General features: G+C 42.7%; 1 protein-coding gene across 1 annotated transcript in view; it reads right to left on the bottom strand.

Moving 5' to 3' along the window:
• Positions 1-8543: 8543 nt before the first annotated feature.
• LOC120053528 (sodium-dependent neutral amino acid transporter B(0)AT2-like) overlaps positions 8544-17101 on the bottom strand; it is a 40042-nt gene continuing 31484 nt past the window's right edge. The window contains exons 6-11 of the mRNA XM_039000661.1: positions 14119-14360; positions 13609-13801; positions 12329-12521; positions 9928-10087; positions 9454-9616; positions 8544-8918 (exon numbers count right to left, since the gene is read on the bottom strand). Coding sequence (XP_038856589.1) covers positions 8544-8918; positions 9454-9616; positions 9928-10087; positions 12329-12521; positions 13609-13801; positions 14119-14360 — 1326 coding nt within the window. The remainder of the gene's footprint in view (positions 8919-9453; positions 9617-9927; positions 10088-12328; positions 12522-13608; positions 13802-14118; positions 14361-17101) is intronic.

Raw genomic sequence — 17101 nt, 5'->3', positions numbered from 1 at the left:
CAACTAATTGGGGTCAGCTCTAGTGTGTTATCTTTTCGACTCCCTTCGCTTATTTACAATCAAACTCCAGACTGTTCTCCATCTGTCACATGGAATGACTCTGGAGAGACTAAGCAGGTACTAAGGAGGTAATAACAGGTGATGAGTGAGTCCAGGTGAGTCCAATATCGCTGATGCGTGTGACGAGGGAAGGCAGGTGTGCGTAATGGATGATAGGAGTGCGTGATGCAGGGCAGCCTGGCACCCTCAAGCGCCGGAGGGGGAAGAGCGGGAGCAGACATGACAGTACCCCCCTCTAGGGGCGCCCCCCGGTGTCCCACCTGGGCGAACCGGCTGAGACATGGGCGCTGGGCAAGCCGGTTGGGACGTGGAAGCCCAACGAACCGGCAGGAACGTGAGAGCCTGGCGAGTCGGCTGAGGCATGGAAGCCTGACGATCCACCTGAGGCAAGACGCATGTCGATCCCGCTGCAGTGGAGGGAGCCCGAAGATCCGGTGGAGTGTGACGTGGGATGGGAAGCTGCCGAGCCAACCGAGGCAAGGAAACCTCTCGAGCCAGCCAGGACGTGAAAGCACAACGGGCTGGCTTAGGCACCCCCCGTTCCATTGGCGGCGGAATCCACACCGACGTCACCAATAAAAAAAATATATATAAAAAAAAATGGCTGGGCGAACAAGAACTGACGATCCGGCTGAGGCCCGACGTGGGATGGGCGCCATCCAAGGAAACCGGGGCAAGGAAACCTCTCGAGCCAGCTAGGGCGTGGAAGCCCGACGAGCTGACTAGGCACCCCCGGTTCCATTGGTGGCGACCCAGAGCCGATGCTACCATACCAACCGGAACGCCAGTACTCCCCGATGCTTCGTGTGATGGCTTCTGCATTCTGTCACACGAGTTTACGCTGGAGAGACGAAGCTGGTACGAGGAGTCAAACATTTAATAAAGAACGGACATGGAACGAGACAGGAACAGCGTCAGCATACAAGAAAACAAAGACAAAAAACAATCAATACAGAAGCCGGGAACAGAGCTGGGGAACTGACAAATATACGGGAGGTAATAACAGGTGATGAGTGAGTCCAGGTGAGTCCAATATCGCTGATGCGCGTTACAAGGGAAGGCAGGTGTGCGTAATGGATGATAGGAGTGCGTGATGCAGGGCAGCCTGGCGCCCTTCAAGCGCCGGTGGGGGGGGGGGGGGGGGGGGAGGCGTTACACCATCACCTTAATTAGCTATCATACTCACCTTCCACCGGGCATTCCACTGATTTCAAAACTGGATCAACTTCTTTAGTTACAACTATACTGTTGATCGCAGTTTCAGAAGACAATGTCTGGTTCAATTAAAATGTTTTTACCTAATTCAGGGATTTCCTCATAATCTGATTCATTTTCAGAGTCAGAGAGAGTCAGAATGGCACGATCATCTTTCAGAAACTGGAGCGCATTAGCAACACTTTTGCAGTTCATCGTGATATCTTTCAAAAAAGCCGCATTAGCAAGGATACCGAGCTGCTCATGTTATAGACAGAAGCATGCTACATGGCATAACATTCCGAACTCATCTCTCGGCATGTCCAGCCCATCCATTATCTCAGCCAATTACTGCTAGCGGAAAGGTTCCTGCCTTTTCCTTGGCTAAACCAAGTAGGCTCGTAATTTAACAGGTGCATGTTTATTAATAATTGGAAGAAGCAATTTCATAAATTCATCAAGTGCAGTGTCTGGATGCTCCTTATTAATCAATTCAGACCAAACAAATATTCTTAACTTCATCCACATAAGAGTCACAGCAAATCTTTTGTATGATCTCTTATAAACTATTTTAGGCCCAGCTTTTGGAACTTTGGCTTTCCTGGATATAGCCACAATATTGTGATCACTGCATCCAATGGGTATTGATACAGTTTTAGAACAAAGTTCTCCAATATTAGTAAAAATGTGATCAATACATGTGTATGATCTTGTCCCTGTAGTGTTTGTAAACACCCTGGTAGGTTGATGTAAAGCGTCTGTGTGTAGCTGGTGAGATGAGTCAGGTGCAGGACAGCAGATATGAGTAATGAAAGCAATTTTACTCAATAATATCACAATACACGTTGTATAAATACAAGGCCACAAAATACGGACCGCAATACAATAAACATTTACTCACAAACAAACATGGGGGAACAGAGGGTTAAATAATGAACAAGTAATTGGGGAATTGAAACCAGGTGTGTAAGACAAAGACAAAACAAATGGAAAATGAAAAGTGGATCGGCGATGGCTAGAAGGCCAGTGACGTCGACCGCCGAACGCCGCCCTGAACAAGGAGAGGGACCGACTTCGGCGGAAGTCGTGACAGTTGATTAATAACCTGAACCAGATTACAGGCACTGGTTACAGTGAGGAGCTATCTGTTGAGCGGTCTGCTTGATGAAAACCAGTCAATATTCAGGTTCCCAAGAAAGTAGACCTCTGTTTACATCACATACACAATCAAGCATTTCACACATATTTTTTAGATACTGACTGTTAGCACTTGGTGGCCTATAGCAACACCCCAAAATAAAAGGCTATAGATGTGCCAAGTGAACCCGCAACCACAACACTTCAATAACACTTGACACAAGAACTTCTCTAAGCATTACAGGGATATGGCTCTGAATATATACAGCAACACCTCCCCCATAAGCATTTTTGTTTCTTCAATAGATGTTATAGCCTTGTATTGCTACTGCAATCTCTGGGCTCTGTCTGCGATCATAACCCGTAGTATATACCAGGAATAATGAAACAGAATAATAATAGATGTTTAGGGAATCTATGAATTATGTATGACCACTGGAGTCTTTGCCACTCAAAATATTTTTTTTTCTAGAATATTTTGAAATGTATTTCATCACTCAAAATCTTGCCAAAGCATATTCTGTAGGAGGGTTTAACATGAATTTTAAATAATTTGACATGATTTATATGAATCGGGGCATGAACATATGGACTTTGAAATGAACAAGGGAGAGGTTAGTCTGGCATAAGCGTATTCCCACAATTTACAATAAGGGGAGGTCTTAGGTAGTCTCCATATAGGCTATTCCCTCCATCGCGACAATGCTGCCAAGTTGAAGAGCTTGTGATCTCCATGCACAGAAAAGCACCCCTCAGCCTCAGAAGATGCCCTTCTGGAGGCATGCAGCCATAGAGTCATTATACCCTAATGTAGGCCTATTTGTCTACTAGCCAAATAAAGTGCAGAGCATTCATGATGCATGCAACTCATTCCAACATATTTGAACATTTAATTCATCCTTCATTGAGTTCAGTCAATCAGTCAATATGTCATCCATTCAGTAATTTGTCTGAGTTGCAATAGGAACTAAATCAAAGAGAATAGAACAGTCTAATCCATTTGTTTATTGAAATCCATGTGTGTATTCAAAAGTTATTTGTTTCATTTACTGTAGGCCTACCCCCCCCCAAAAAAATAGGCCTTCAACTTGTAGGCATTTTCATTTTGTGTACTGATGTCTTGCGGAATACTTTTAGAACTCTATTTGTGTTTTATAACTGTTTTTAGTATAGACCTCCCCTTAAAATGAGACCCTAGCTCACAGGCCTCTAAATATAGCCTCTAAATACATTTTAAACAAACTAGTTGAAAAAGCACATGTAGTGGCTGATAGGGAAAATATAGATAGTCCTTCCATTTGGGACCCCTTGGCTATTGCGCTCAGGATAGGTTATCGCCTTAATCAATATTTTGTTTTGTCTCACTTATTGATACGTTTATAGTCTCTGCGTGATGGTGTTGTGCAAATGCAAATGACTATAACAAGCCAACAGAGTGGAATTTGCAAATACAACAGTCAAAATGCCTAATAAGGCCTATAGTCCGTGTTCCCAAATATTGGAAAAAGTATGATTCATTAGGTTACATGATCACCACAGTAGCCCCATGCGGCTATAAAAATAAATTATGCAATGATATTGCCATTAAATAACATACAACAGCATGGCATATTATTATTCATTATTATTTTACCCCCTTTTTCGCCCCAATTTCGATCTTGTCTCATCGCTGCAACTCCCCTACAGGCTCGGGAGAGTCGAAGGTCCAGTCATGCATCCGCCGAAACATGACCCGCCAAACTGTGCTTCTTAACATCCGCCAGCTTAACCCGGAAGCCGGCTGCACCAATGTGTCGGAGGAAACACCGTTCAACTGACGACCGAAGTCAGCCTGCCGGCACCGGGCCCGCCACAAGGAGTCGCTAGAGTGCGATGAGCTAAGTAAAGTCCCCCGGGCCAAACCCTCACCTAACTCAGATGACACGGGGCCAATTGTGTACCGCCCTATGAGACTCCCGGTCATGGCCGGTTGTGACACAGCCTGGGATCAAACCCGGGTCTGTAGTGACACCTCAAGCACTGCGAAGCAGTGCCTTAGACCGCTGCACCACTCGGAAGGCCAGCATGGCATATTTAGATAGTTGAATAGGCCTAAATCATATTTACTTTCCATTTTGCAGCGCAGGCAGTTATTCTAGACAAGGCTCTTTTGTGTCTTTATAGTATCATTCTCACACAAGTCATTTGCTGAAGGCCCAAACCTATACTACGCCATCTACTGACTGGTATAACGTAGTTATCGAATGCCGTTCAAAATCAAGCTTGGGCTTTTATTTTGAAAATGAAACCGGAAGCTTCAAAGCAACTAACGTCTCGACTAGAGTTGCTTTATTGAAGGGGGAGTGCGTTTGGAATGAGTAAGATGGCGGAAGTGGATGCCGAGTTCGAATTAAGCAGTGCTTCGGGTAAATTTGGTGAAGACGAATGTTCTGAATGGACAATAGTATCAAAAACTGGAAGAAAGAGGAGATTGTCTAAAATTGGAGTGGAGGATACTTGTGTAAATGATAATGAATCGCTTCTTGTTGGGATGCGTTTGTTGAGAAAGGTTGTATATGTGGGAAACCCGTTTGAGGTGTCGAAAATGGCGAAGTATGCGCTTGGAAAAGTGGAGTCTGTCAGAGTGATCAAGAGTGGTCTTATTTTGGTGAATTGTATTTCTCATAGGAAGATGGCAGTGGGCCTCAAAAGAACCCGGACAACAGAAGTTATGTTTGAACTTTGGAGTAGCGCACCCGTGACGATGGATGTTCAGGTTGAATACCTGGTGTGGTTGGTGCCCACGTCTGAACCACTGGGTGAATGGAGAAAAAGAAGAAAGTCTGTCGTTTCTGTTGTTTTTTGATAAAGAGCAAATACCTACGCATGTGAAGCTCGGATTTGTAAGATACGCTGTAAGAGCGTTCATCCCCAAACCACTGCAGTGTAAGAATTTCAAAGGATTTGGCCATGTTTCAAGTGTGTGCAGGCGAACAGAGTATACTGAAGAACGGTGTGTAGAAGGACGACGGTGTTGCAATTATCCCGAGTTCCTGGAGTGCTCTGTAAGGGTGAAGGAAATTGAGGTGGCAAAAGTTCGTGAGGCCTATTGAATCGCCTATTCGAAGGCAATTTCAAATAATTGAGAAAACACGTGATGCTAGTGAATATATGGTAGTGGATACACCACAGCCTGTAGTAAATGTTTGCTGCCAGACAAAATATACCTTGTGTGTTAAAAAGGTAGATTTTGTTGCATTCATTGCCACAGTTAAACTGTACAGCACAAGTCTCAAAGAAGTCAAAGAAACTGGACATTATTGTGGCTGCGGCAGAAAGGTTTTGGGGATTTTACGTCTGAAGACTTGCAAGGGGTACTGGCGCCAGAAGACCCACCCTCCCAGGTTCCCCTTGAGCCTGTGTAGGGTTCAGATCTGTTTTATTTTATTTCTTCTTCTTTTTTTAATCCTTTTTTGGTAGTTCCGTTTTTTTGGGGAATTATATTGTGTGATCACCAATATACCATAGAAGAAGAAGAGTTGCTTGACTGACTAGCTAACTTCGACTAGCTATGTTCGGTTCATGTCCGTTGCTGATGCCACATTCCTGACAAAAGTTTATATGTATAAAAAACATCTGTAACCGAGTAAAGGGAGACGTAAAGTAAGAATTTAACGTGTAAATGTTCATTCATAGTCGTAACATTGGGTTTGTACATTTACAGATGTAATTTAACGGTTACGTTTCATGTTTCAAGCATGGCTTTTCTTACGATCCTAACGAAACATACGTCCAAACTTTTGGCAGCTTTCTGGCTACATAAAAAGATGCGAGAGGTTGTGTTCTCGAAGTATACTATGGAAAATACTTTCCTCCCATGCAAAAAATAAAATACTGAATCTTTGGAGTCGATTCCAAGCAGAATCGGATCTTGACACCCAGAAATGGGAGTCGACCGGCAAGGAGTCGAGGAATCGATTATTTTGGAGTCAACTTCCCACCACTAAATGTGCGCCCACAAACTGCCATAGTCTTGTGGCTTGATAATAGAGGGCTGGCAGAAGGGGCAATGATACAATTAGCACTGGGATAAAACCATGCGGTCATCAGCAGCTTTCAAAACTGTGACAAGCTGTCAAAACAAACATAAATGAAAAATAGTTTACTAAGTTAGCGAGATGAGTTCACAACGTTAGTTAACAGTCGCTCTCAGTGATGATAGCTAATTTTAAAAGGCTAGGTCAGCTAACGTTAGTTTGGTAGATTATAGCCACATTAATCTTAGATGGCAATACAAAAAAACGAAGAATTTAGGTAGCTACACCAATGACACAGCTCAAAGTGAATGGCAAAAACGTTAGCCTAACTGAAATTCTTTCCTGTCATCTCTGCCGAATCCGACCAAGAACACACTCGGAAAGTTAGAAAACACAGCAGCCACGCAAAACGGTCTTGAGTGGCAAAAAAAAATCTGCCCATTAGCCGATTCGCTTTCCGAACACCCAATTTGGTTAATCCTTCCACTTCTGTTGATACGCCCACTTCCAGAGACATTCCATGTATGCAGTTACCCCATGACTCCAAAAAGGCCTTAAAAAGATCTACAAAGACGTTTACCTTACGCACACTAGAGAGCAGTGTGACACAGTTAAATAGGCTGCCTATTGATGTAGCCTTAACTCAATATAATATGAGTCTGTCTGTATCTGTTGTTTGATCTGACTCATGGTTGACATTTTCCTGACAGACAAACGGTGAGATGAGGACAACACTGAACTACATGGACATCAGTGCAAAGCATGGACCAAGTTTGATCTTTAATCTCGAAAGGGGAAAAAAATACATTGTGTTTTGAAGCCATTTCATGGAAAAAAGTATTTACAAGTTATCAAGAGGAGTCAAACTCTTTACATAGACCGACAGCACATCGGTAAACAAAAAAAGAGACCAGAGTTAAGGATTTGTAGCACTTCTTACCAAAAAACAAGGTGTTCTGATATCCAAACTATTCAGATAAATATATTTATAATATTTCTATATTATATTTACAGAATACCGGAAATATACAATGTCCACCATGTATTCTATAAACATATATTTGACCTTTATTTAACTAGGCAAGTCAGTTATTAAGAACAAATTCTTATTTTCAATGACAGCCTAGGAACAGTGGGTTAACTGCCTTGTTCAGGGGCAGAACGACAGATTTGTACCTTGTCAGCTCAGGGATTTGATCTTGCAACCTTTCGGTTACTAGTCCAACGCTCTAACCAGTAGACTACCTGCCGCCCCAATCATCAGAAGTTATTTAGGCACACATTTTCTTTTAGAACAATCATTGGGGGGGGGTTCAGTTTCAATGCCATCCTTTCGCTGTTTGCACTATATTGTACTTACACCCAAAGAATGTGGTCAGTATAGCATCATTGTCAACAAGTATGTCATCCAAAGCGCCTACACTGCTACTAATCTCAGTACTCTGGGCCAGTGGTGAAGTCATAATGTACACAGCCAGTGGGGGAAGGGGAGTATTCGCACATCTCCAAGAGACATACTGTGGACAGAAGCTCCAGTCCCAAACGGATCCCTCACTGGTCCATAGCCTATGACCCTTGTTGACTTTCCCTGGCAGAGCCTAGAATCAAGTTTGGGGTAAGTCCATTTCAATTCAATCAATTCAGACAGTAGACAGAAATTCAAATTCATTTTTTGTTTTCATAGAGAAGCAATAAAGACCATTTTCATTTCAGTTTACTTACTGAATTTACAGAATTGAATTCACACCCATCCTGCCTAGCACTATAGTAGGCTTGGTGGAGTCTGAATCCACCTTATTGCCAATACTGTCCTGTTCTGTCCACTAGGGGGAGTCAACAAGGTCTCCAGGGCTGGGAGCTAGAGAGGATATATTTGGGACAGAGCCAAGGAGCAACTGGGTGGGGAAGACAAAAGGAGATAATATGTACAGTGGACACACCTTTTTAATCGTTTTCACGGCAAAGGGGGACGAGGAAAACATGAAGGGGAGCAGCTACGATAACTACAAAGAATATACAGAAACACTACAAATATAAATATGCAGATGATGATTCCCATGATTAAACGCAACGAAGAGGGATTGGTTGGCCAGCCAGTAGGGTGTGAGGACCATAGACATCGCCCTACAAGTCGCTCTATAAGTCTGACTCGGGCATGTCTGGCATGTCAGCCATCAGGTAGCCGATGCCGTAGCGGCCGTTGGGCGCGGCATCGGGGACCCCTCCACTCTGCTTACGATAGATGCTGTTGCCAGGCATGGGAGAGGGCGCTTCGCTGCCGGGCGAATTGGAGTGGAGGAGGCTGGCATCATCGTCCTCCTCGGGCCTGACGCTCTCCTTGATGATGCAGCCCTTTTTGTAGGAGATGGTGGACACCACGCCAGCGTTCTCGTCGATGATGTTGAAGTAGCGGAGGAAGAAGACCACAGGCACAGGCATGATGGCCAACACCACCAGGGAGATGCAGACCGCCAGGCCCCAAGGGGGATATTTAAGGGACTTCTCACTGGCCTAGGAGAAACAGGGAAGGATTGAGAGGTTAGAACTGTATAGTATTCCTAATGATACTACTAGTGTATATCATTATAGCTCAGAGACTCCTCACTGGCCTCGTTCACATGGGGGAAGGAGAGCAAGAAGTTACTACTGTATATTACTTCTCACTGGCCTGAAACTGATACTAACATTAAAACCATGTTGACAATAGGTTGCATCTTAAATCAGTTTTAAGTGTAACGTCCTCTCCTCAAATCTGTGCTGATCTCATAATCCAAGAGGATTGGTGAAGCTAATATGGCAGAGGGCTATCAAGTAACCATCCAGGTATCTAGGTATTTTAAAATGAGTGTGGATAATGTAAAGAAGGCAAGTACAGGAGGCAATATAGGACTATAGAAAAAGAGAAAAGAGATCTTGATGTGTAGTTGAATTGTTGTTTTGGTGCTGGAGTATAACAAAAGCCTGTGTATCCCATTAATTGAACCGAAGGTCCACTGAACTAAAATACTGTATTTGACAGCTGCACCAGAGACCACAGACAACTCACCATGTCCTCTAGCCAGGCACTGTAGCTGGGTGGGGTCATTCCCATCTGGATCACACTGGAGCCCAGCAGAAGGATGAGCAGCAGGGGGGTCACGTACTTCCACATGTAGTAGTAGAACCGAAACGGAGTGAAGCCCAGCATGTCCTTCAGGTCCTCAAAGAACCTGGGCGGAGGAACGGGAGAAGCAGGGAAAGGATCCCGCAGAAGGTGAGGATACATAATGGTACACACTTTAGACTGTGTTGAGTTTGGCAATTATGTTTAACATACAGTACCTGTACAGGATACCCGAGGTGATAGCAGGTAATATTTAAGTCAAGTGTTGTTCATTCACTTTTCATGGTTAACTCATTCTGAATACAGAATTTAAAGAATATTTGTCATTGTACTTGGATGGACAGCTTTGAATTCGGAATTATAGTCAAGAAAACCCCAGATTACTGACATTCTGTATATCATTTGACATATACATACTTGTCAGTCCCGTAGACCCAAGCAACAGCCACGTTCTCCAGGATGACCACTAGGAGCAGGGGCAGTGTGGCGGAGTAGTCATCAAACATAGCCACCCAGTAGTTCCCAGATCGTTGAACGAACAGCAGGCCGATGAAGAAGGCTAGCAGACAGACACCCACTGTTACAAGAGGGAGAATACATGGACATTAGTAAAAAAGGGACAAGGGGGAGAAATGCCATCCGGGTCGTACTTGAATTATGGTGGCATTTGGGCATGGCATTTTGGAGATTTATTTTTTCCATTTTATCTTCCCTTTCTAATTCAACTAATATGGTAGCTTAGTGACTTTAAAAATGTGTACCATTATAATAACAATGTGCCACCAGAAGTAGTAACACCACCGATGATACATTTGAGGTAAATTTGGATTTTCTGAAATGGAGGCCACAAATGCTCAAATCTAAGGTAATCACACTTTTAAAAAATCATTTACTAAATGAATATGATTAATTATTTTACTCACAATGTCAATTCCCTTCATTAAAATGTTCTAACACCAAGTGACACTTTGGATTTAGACACACCAAATGATAAATGAAAAATCCTCAAATGTATGACATACTAAAAGGGTGTGATTAGCTAAAAAAAAAGTAAAATATAGACCCCCTCCCTCAATAACAGTTTGCCACTGGATCCTTGTATATCTTTGTAATCAGTGATTTTCAAGGTGGTAACACCAATGACATAAAACTGAGGGACACATTATACTAGTAAAAAAAAAAAGAAGGTGTTTGAATAGCATTCCAAACAATAAAGATATCTCGAAACACCCAAAACATGTCACTACACCTCTACACATTACCAGGACAATTTGCTATCCTCAAGTAGTTCCAACAATGCATGCAACTAGATGTTTTGCAATATTAAGGACTTACATATGTGACCCGTTTCAGGAAGCTAGGTGTATGTCGCACGTCACTAATTCACAGGAGAGGCACTTGAACGTAAACTTTTTTTTGTTTATCAAAATGCGTTTTTTTGTCAGAAAAGCCTTCTGGAACATGAACTTTCAAGTTCCTTAATAACAAAAACGTGTATGCCATCTGTAAATGCAAATACAATTGTTAAATTACAAGCCTAGTTGGTTTGGCCATGGAAAAATACAGGAACCTTCCCGCAAGCCATGATTGGCTGAGATAATGAATGGGCTGGACGAGAGATGAGTTCGGATTGGTCTGCCATGTAGAATGCTTGTGTCTATAACATGAGCTGCTCAGTGTGTGTAGATAATCCTTTCTACTGCAGCTTTTTTGAAAGATATGAAGAACTGAAAAAGTGTTGCCATTGCTCTCAACATTGCTGCCCTGAATTTAACAGGCGCCATCGACAAGGATCAGTGGGGAAAAGTTGTGATGGACTACTTTCTGGAGGACGATCATGCCATGCTGACTCTCTCTGACTCAGATAATGAATCAGATAATGAGGAAATCCCTGATTTAGGTCAACATTTTTCCTTGAACCAGACATTGTATAGTCTTTTGATGACAGTGATGGGGAAGAAATGGCGATCAACAATGTTGTTGTCATGGAAGAAGTTGACCGAGTTTTGAAATCAGTGGAATGCCGGTGGAAGCAGAGTGTGATTGAAAATGCACAGGGAGTCGAAAAGAATAAAATACCTGTCTCCGGATTACATCTTCAAACTTAGGGCAATCAGGCATCCATGACAGAGAGGAAGAAGTGTTCATCCATGTAAGAGTCTAGCTACATTTCATATATTTTAGGTTTTTAATTTAGTCAGAAAGTCATTTTCATTGCAAGTATTGTGCAGGTGGTGGGTCACATACCGTTTGTTTAATTTTTAAATAACAGTTAAATAAAAGGGAAAATGTATTTTGCCCCATTTGTTTTTTTCATTTTAAAGTGTTTACCACTGCAATTCAAGAATGATCCATCCTCATTAACAGAATTCATGCACAATATTGATCAACATGTGTTTGTGCTAATTAGGAAACTCTCTTTGGTGCCACACATCTACTGTGCATTGGATTAGTATTATGCAATCATTATTGAGCCAAAAGCATTAAAGTAAAGAGCCATAATACATCATACACATAGGTAATACTTAATTGACCTGTTACTATAGCAAATACACATCCGTATAGTTCAGCTGAGGATACATTGTGGAAAAAGGTCTACCTCCACACACTGACACAAAGGCTTTCTCTCTTAGATTTTTCCTCAATTCCTTGCATCTTCTCTCGCATCCTCCTTCACAACGCATTGAGGAAGAAGGCACGATAGGGACCTCCTCCAATACGATTGAGAAGGAAACAAGGAGATAAGCGAAGAGGAATCGCAGAAAGGTGAATTGAGATATAATGAGCTATATATTCCTCCATCCCGTCTTGGACTGACCTGTGACGAACTCCTTGCGGACTTTGAAGGTGTCGACCAAAGGTGTGATGATGCCCTCGATGGTACCAAACATGCTGCCCAGACCCAGGTTAACCAGCATCAGGAAAAACATGACGGACCAGAAGGGAGATGCCGGGAAGTGGGTCATGGCCTCTGTGAAGGCAATGAAGGCCAGGCCTGTACCTTGCACTGCCTGAGGGGGAGGACAGGGAGGAGGAGGAGGACAGGGAAGAAGAAGAAGGATTTACGTAAGTTAGTCAGTAATATCCACTTCTAGTAAGACTATTTGCCCTAGGGTTTCACATGATTGGAAAGATAAATCTTGACGTGTGTAGACAACATCTAGAGGCAAGTCTCCCACAGTCTGTGGAAAATAGTATTCAGTAACAGTTTACATTGCACTGTTATGACACAAAGAATGTTCATTGGATAGGCGTACCCAGAGCCATATATTTAGGGTGTGTTCGTAAATTGCCTCCAGTGTGCTTTGGGTCGTTTAGTAAATTCAGAGCGTTTCGCACTCGGTTTGCTTAGAGTGCACACTGGACGCTCTGGCCGAGTAGAAGGGTTTCTGACCTCACAACGGCAGTCAAGCACCCAAGCTAACTGGCTAAAGTTGGCTAGTTTGCTAGCTACTTCCAGACACAAATGAGAGAACACCTCACTCTGACCATTTTACTCACTCTGGCAGAGCTGGTTAGGCTGTTTTCATATTATCTAGAGTGTTAGTGACTGTAACTGTGCTGCTGGCAACACTTGAACTATGTTTTTTTTGCATTGTGATGCATTTACATTACACTACATTCCAGGCCAGCCATGTTAGCTCCCCATGGGCTATATTGACCAATAGCAGTTCACAGAATTTTCTGAATTTTAAACAATGCTATGTACAAGATTCCAAATTCTCATCGAGTATGGATGAATGGAATGCTCACAGGCGCAAACATGGCGTCCATTCATCATTTTGGCCCAACTCTCTAAATATATGGCTCTGGGCGTAGCTAATCCTGGTTTGTGACATGACAGTGCAAAGTCAGTTGTTGTGATGATACCATGTCTGACACCAGTTTTTAGGACTGTTTATGTGTTTTCTTCAAGTAAAATGCTACCTAAAAGTGATTGTTATGATCATGAAAGATGCAAAAAGATACAATATTACCATTATACATTCTACGAGCCCCCTCACCCATTGCCTTATGTCCGATGTTGCGACGGCCGTCTGCACTGACCAACTCGTTGCATTAGAATGATGTAGCAGTTGGAAGACAATGGACCCTCACCTTGTTGAGCTCTTCCTCGATGCTGCAGGAGTCCAGGCCCAGACTCGGGTAATCCTTCTCCGTCACCCCTCTGAGGATCTCTGTCATCTGTTGGTAGTCCTCAGCACTCACAGTAGCGCTGAAGTTGATGTGGTGGGGGATCAAGTCGTGGCTGACCTCATTCCCTAGCAAAGCAACTATCTTCTTTGTGTTCCTGGGAGATTGAAAATAATATAATATAAGACCAGATCAAAATGGATACTCTATCATACAAGACCATGCTAATATCTTATTGGCCTCATCACATGGCTCAGTGGTTACAGCATGATTCAAGTATTGGCCACATACATTGCATTGAATATAATGTGTGTCTCTATGAAATGTACGATCGATAAAAGCATCTGCTTAACTTCAAGTCACAATCAAACCGGCATATTGGCCTACAGTATAATCACCAAAGGGTTACGATTTGGGGGAATTAGGCTACATTCCGGAGTTCTAAAAGTGAGTGGCTTATAATGTACTACTCACAGTGCGACACACTTGGCGTTCATGATGTTGGCCTTGAAGCCGAGCACGGCGAACACCACCAGGGTGGCCAGCACAGCGGTGAAGAAGTTGATGAAGGAGACCAGCACTGCGTCGAAGTGACAGTTGTTATCCCGTTTGTTGTAGCTGGAGAAGGCTATGACCCCTCCGAAGCCCAGGCCCAGGGCGTAGAAGACCTGTGTGGCCGCTTCGCGCCACACTTTGGCCTCCAGCATGATCTCCAACTGGAAGGAAATAAATTATGAATGCACATTTAGACAGTGGTGGAAAAAGTACCCAAATTGTCATACTTGGGTAAAAGTAAAGATACCTTAATAGAAAATGACTCAAGTAAAAGTGAAAGTCGCCCAGTAAAATACTACTTGAGTAAAAGTCTAAAAGCATTTGGTTCTAAAATATACTTAAGTATCAAAAGTAAAAGTACAAATCATTTCAAATTCCTTATAATAAGCAAACCAGATGAGGCCATATTATTGTTTTTTTTATTTACGGAAAGCCAGGGGCACACTCCAACACATCATTTACAAACGAAGCATGTGTGTTTAGTGAGTCCGCCAGATCAGATTCAGTAGGGATGACCAGGGATGTTGTCTTGATAAGCGTGTGAATTGGACCCTTTTCCTGTCCTGCTAAGCACTCAAAATGTAACGAGTACTATTGGGTGTGAGGGAAAATGTAAGGAGTAAAAAGTACATTATTTTCTTTAGGAATGTAGTGAAGTAAAAGTAAAAGTTGTCAAAAATATAAATAGTAAAGTAATGTACAGATATTTTTACTGAAGTACTTTACACCACTGCATTTAGGTGAGGTGCTAAAGGAAGATAAACTATAGTTCCAGACACATCTCTCCTCGATGTGGATTCAATTGATCAACGTTTGACTCTTTAGGACAACACTACGTCATTTATTGTACAATAGTCTTCGTTCAACTCCTAGTAATGGACAAACCATTGTTGGACCAGTGGAGCAGATCAGTGGACATCATGATTGAGAGTTACCTCCATTTGTCAAAACTGGAGAAGATCAAACAAGGACACACCAAGGAGAACATATCCAGCATGCTACTGCTCTCAAATAGTCAACAGTATATGTGTGTGGTGGAAGGCTGAACCCATACAGAAGGCACACACTACACAACACACAATGAGCCCCGCTTTCGATGTCTTTCTCCCTGCACACCGGAGACGCAGCAAAGGCCTTTGAAGTAGGAAGATGTCAGGCGTGTGAGAAGCAGCAGACACATGACACTTTGTTGTGAAATGAATGGAACACGCCGTCGTGGATGTTACAAGAAGCAGGGAGTGCCCAGCAACTCCTGTTGCCATGGTGAGAAGTGTGCCACCACAGCAGAGGCCAAATGAAATGATTCCAATTGCTATTGGTCCACGGCAACTTGAGTAGCCAAAGACTAAAATATTTAAAAAATATATTTCTGGCACATTTTCAGTCAATTAGGTTTCCTTCCCGTTTCAGTAAAGTGAACAACGCAACATTGATCCATAACTGGATCAAACAAATGCATTGGATAAAACTAGTGCATTGGATCAAACAAGTCTGGGTCCTTGACTGGGTGTAATGCAGTATGTTGGCTGTGTGAAGCAGAATTGTGCTGACTGTACAGTACTGTACCTTGGGTATAACCAAGGAGCAGCATTATGATGACTCTACCAAGGGTTGGAACCAAAATCATTTTCAATTGTTTAGTTCTGAACATAAAAAATATTTTTGAGATAGAGCAGCTTGCTATGGTGCGGACAAGCTATAGTTGTATACATGCATTGGACCGACAAGTGCGAGAGTGTGAGATGCAACTTAAATTTTGCGGGTGGGGAGAGAGCGAGATAGGGTGGAGGGGCTTGGCCTGAAGCGCTGGGCATCTTGTTATGACATGCATTATCTGAATTAGTCCCACAGAATTATACATTCGAATGAGCGGCTTCTATGGAGGAACTTTGAATGTCTTTGAACTCCGAGAGTTGGCTTAACGTTGAACCAGAGCTAGCTAGTCAGCTAACAAGCTTGTGTGTGCAGAGCAGCATCAGAATTCACTTTTTGTAGTTAATAAATCCAATGTGAAATGTGATAACTATAGTATCCTAAACTAGCATTGAAAAAGTGAATCTATTCTTCTCTAATTAAAAATCTCTCCCCAATTTCTGACTCACGCTTGTAATGTCAGCAGGGTACAGTACCCTATGCTTCAGAGGGGGAGGGGCAGGTAGCCTACACATGCACACACACTGGCAAAGATTTCCTTCCAGCTGGCAGGCAGACACTGGAATAAAGTCCCATTTCCACTGGCACTTAAAATTAGGGCCAAATTCAAGGTGGCTCGAATGGAAATCTCAAATTTGAGCTGGATCGAAGGAAACCCGGGCCAGCACAGCCCAGTTTCACAACTGGTGCCAGCTCAATTAGAATTTGGGCTGGTGATGCCGTTACTATGCAACCGCCAAGTTAATCACTGCTGGATGCTGACACAACATTTAGCTAACTCGTCTGGGCTTGTTGCTGTTAGCTAGCACATGGACAAGCAGTACTGCAGTAGTCAGACAAGACACGAATAAATCAAATTGTATTTGTCGCATTACAAGTCCTTAACCAACAATGCAGTTCAAGAAATATTTACTAAATGAAATAAAATCCAAAAGTAACACAATAAAATTACAATAACTTTTTAAAATTATTATTTCATTTTTTATTTCACCTTTATTTAACCAAGTAGGCTAGATGAGAACAAGTTCTCATTTGCAACTGTGACCTGGCCAAGATAAAGCAAAGCAGTTCGACACATTCAACAACACAGAGTTACACATGGAATAAACAAACATACAATCAATAATACAGTAGAAAAAGTCTATATACAGCATGTGCAAATGAGGTAGGATAAGGGAGGTCCTGCCGATGCACGGAGAAGCCAGCCAGCTCTATAATATGTGTCGTCGTTCAGTCACGTCTCGGTGAA

Source organism: Salvelinus namaycush, chromosome 9 (genome assembly GCF_016432855.1).
Source record: "Salvelinus namaycush isolate Seneca chromosome 9, SaNama_1.0, whole genome shotgun sequence".
Lineage (NCBI taxonomy): Eukaryota > Metazoa > Chordata > Actinopteri > Salmoniformes > Salmonidae > Salvelinus > Salvelinus namaycush.
Note: the sequence above shows the minus strand (reverse complement) of the source record. Positions and strands in the feature narration are given on the sequence as shown.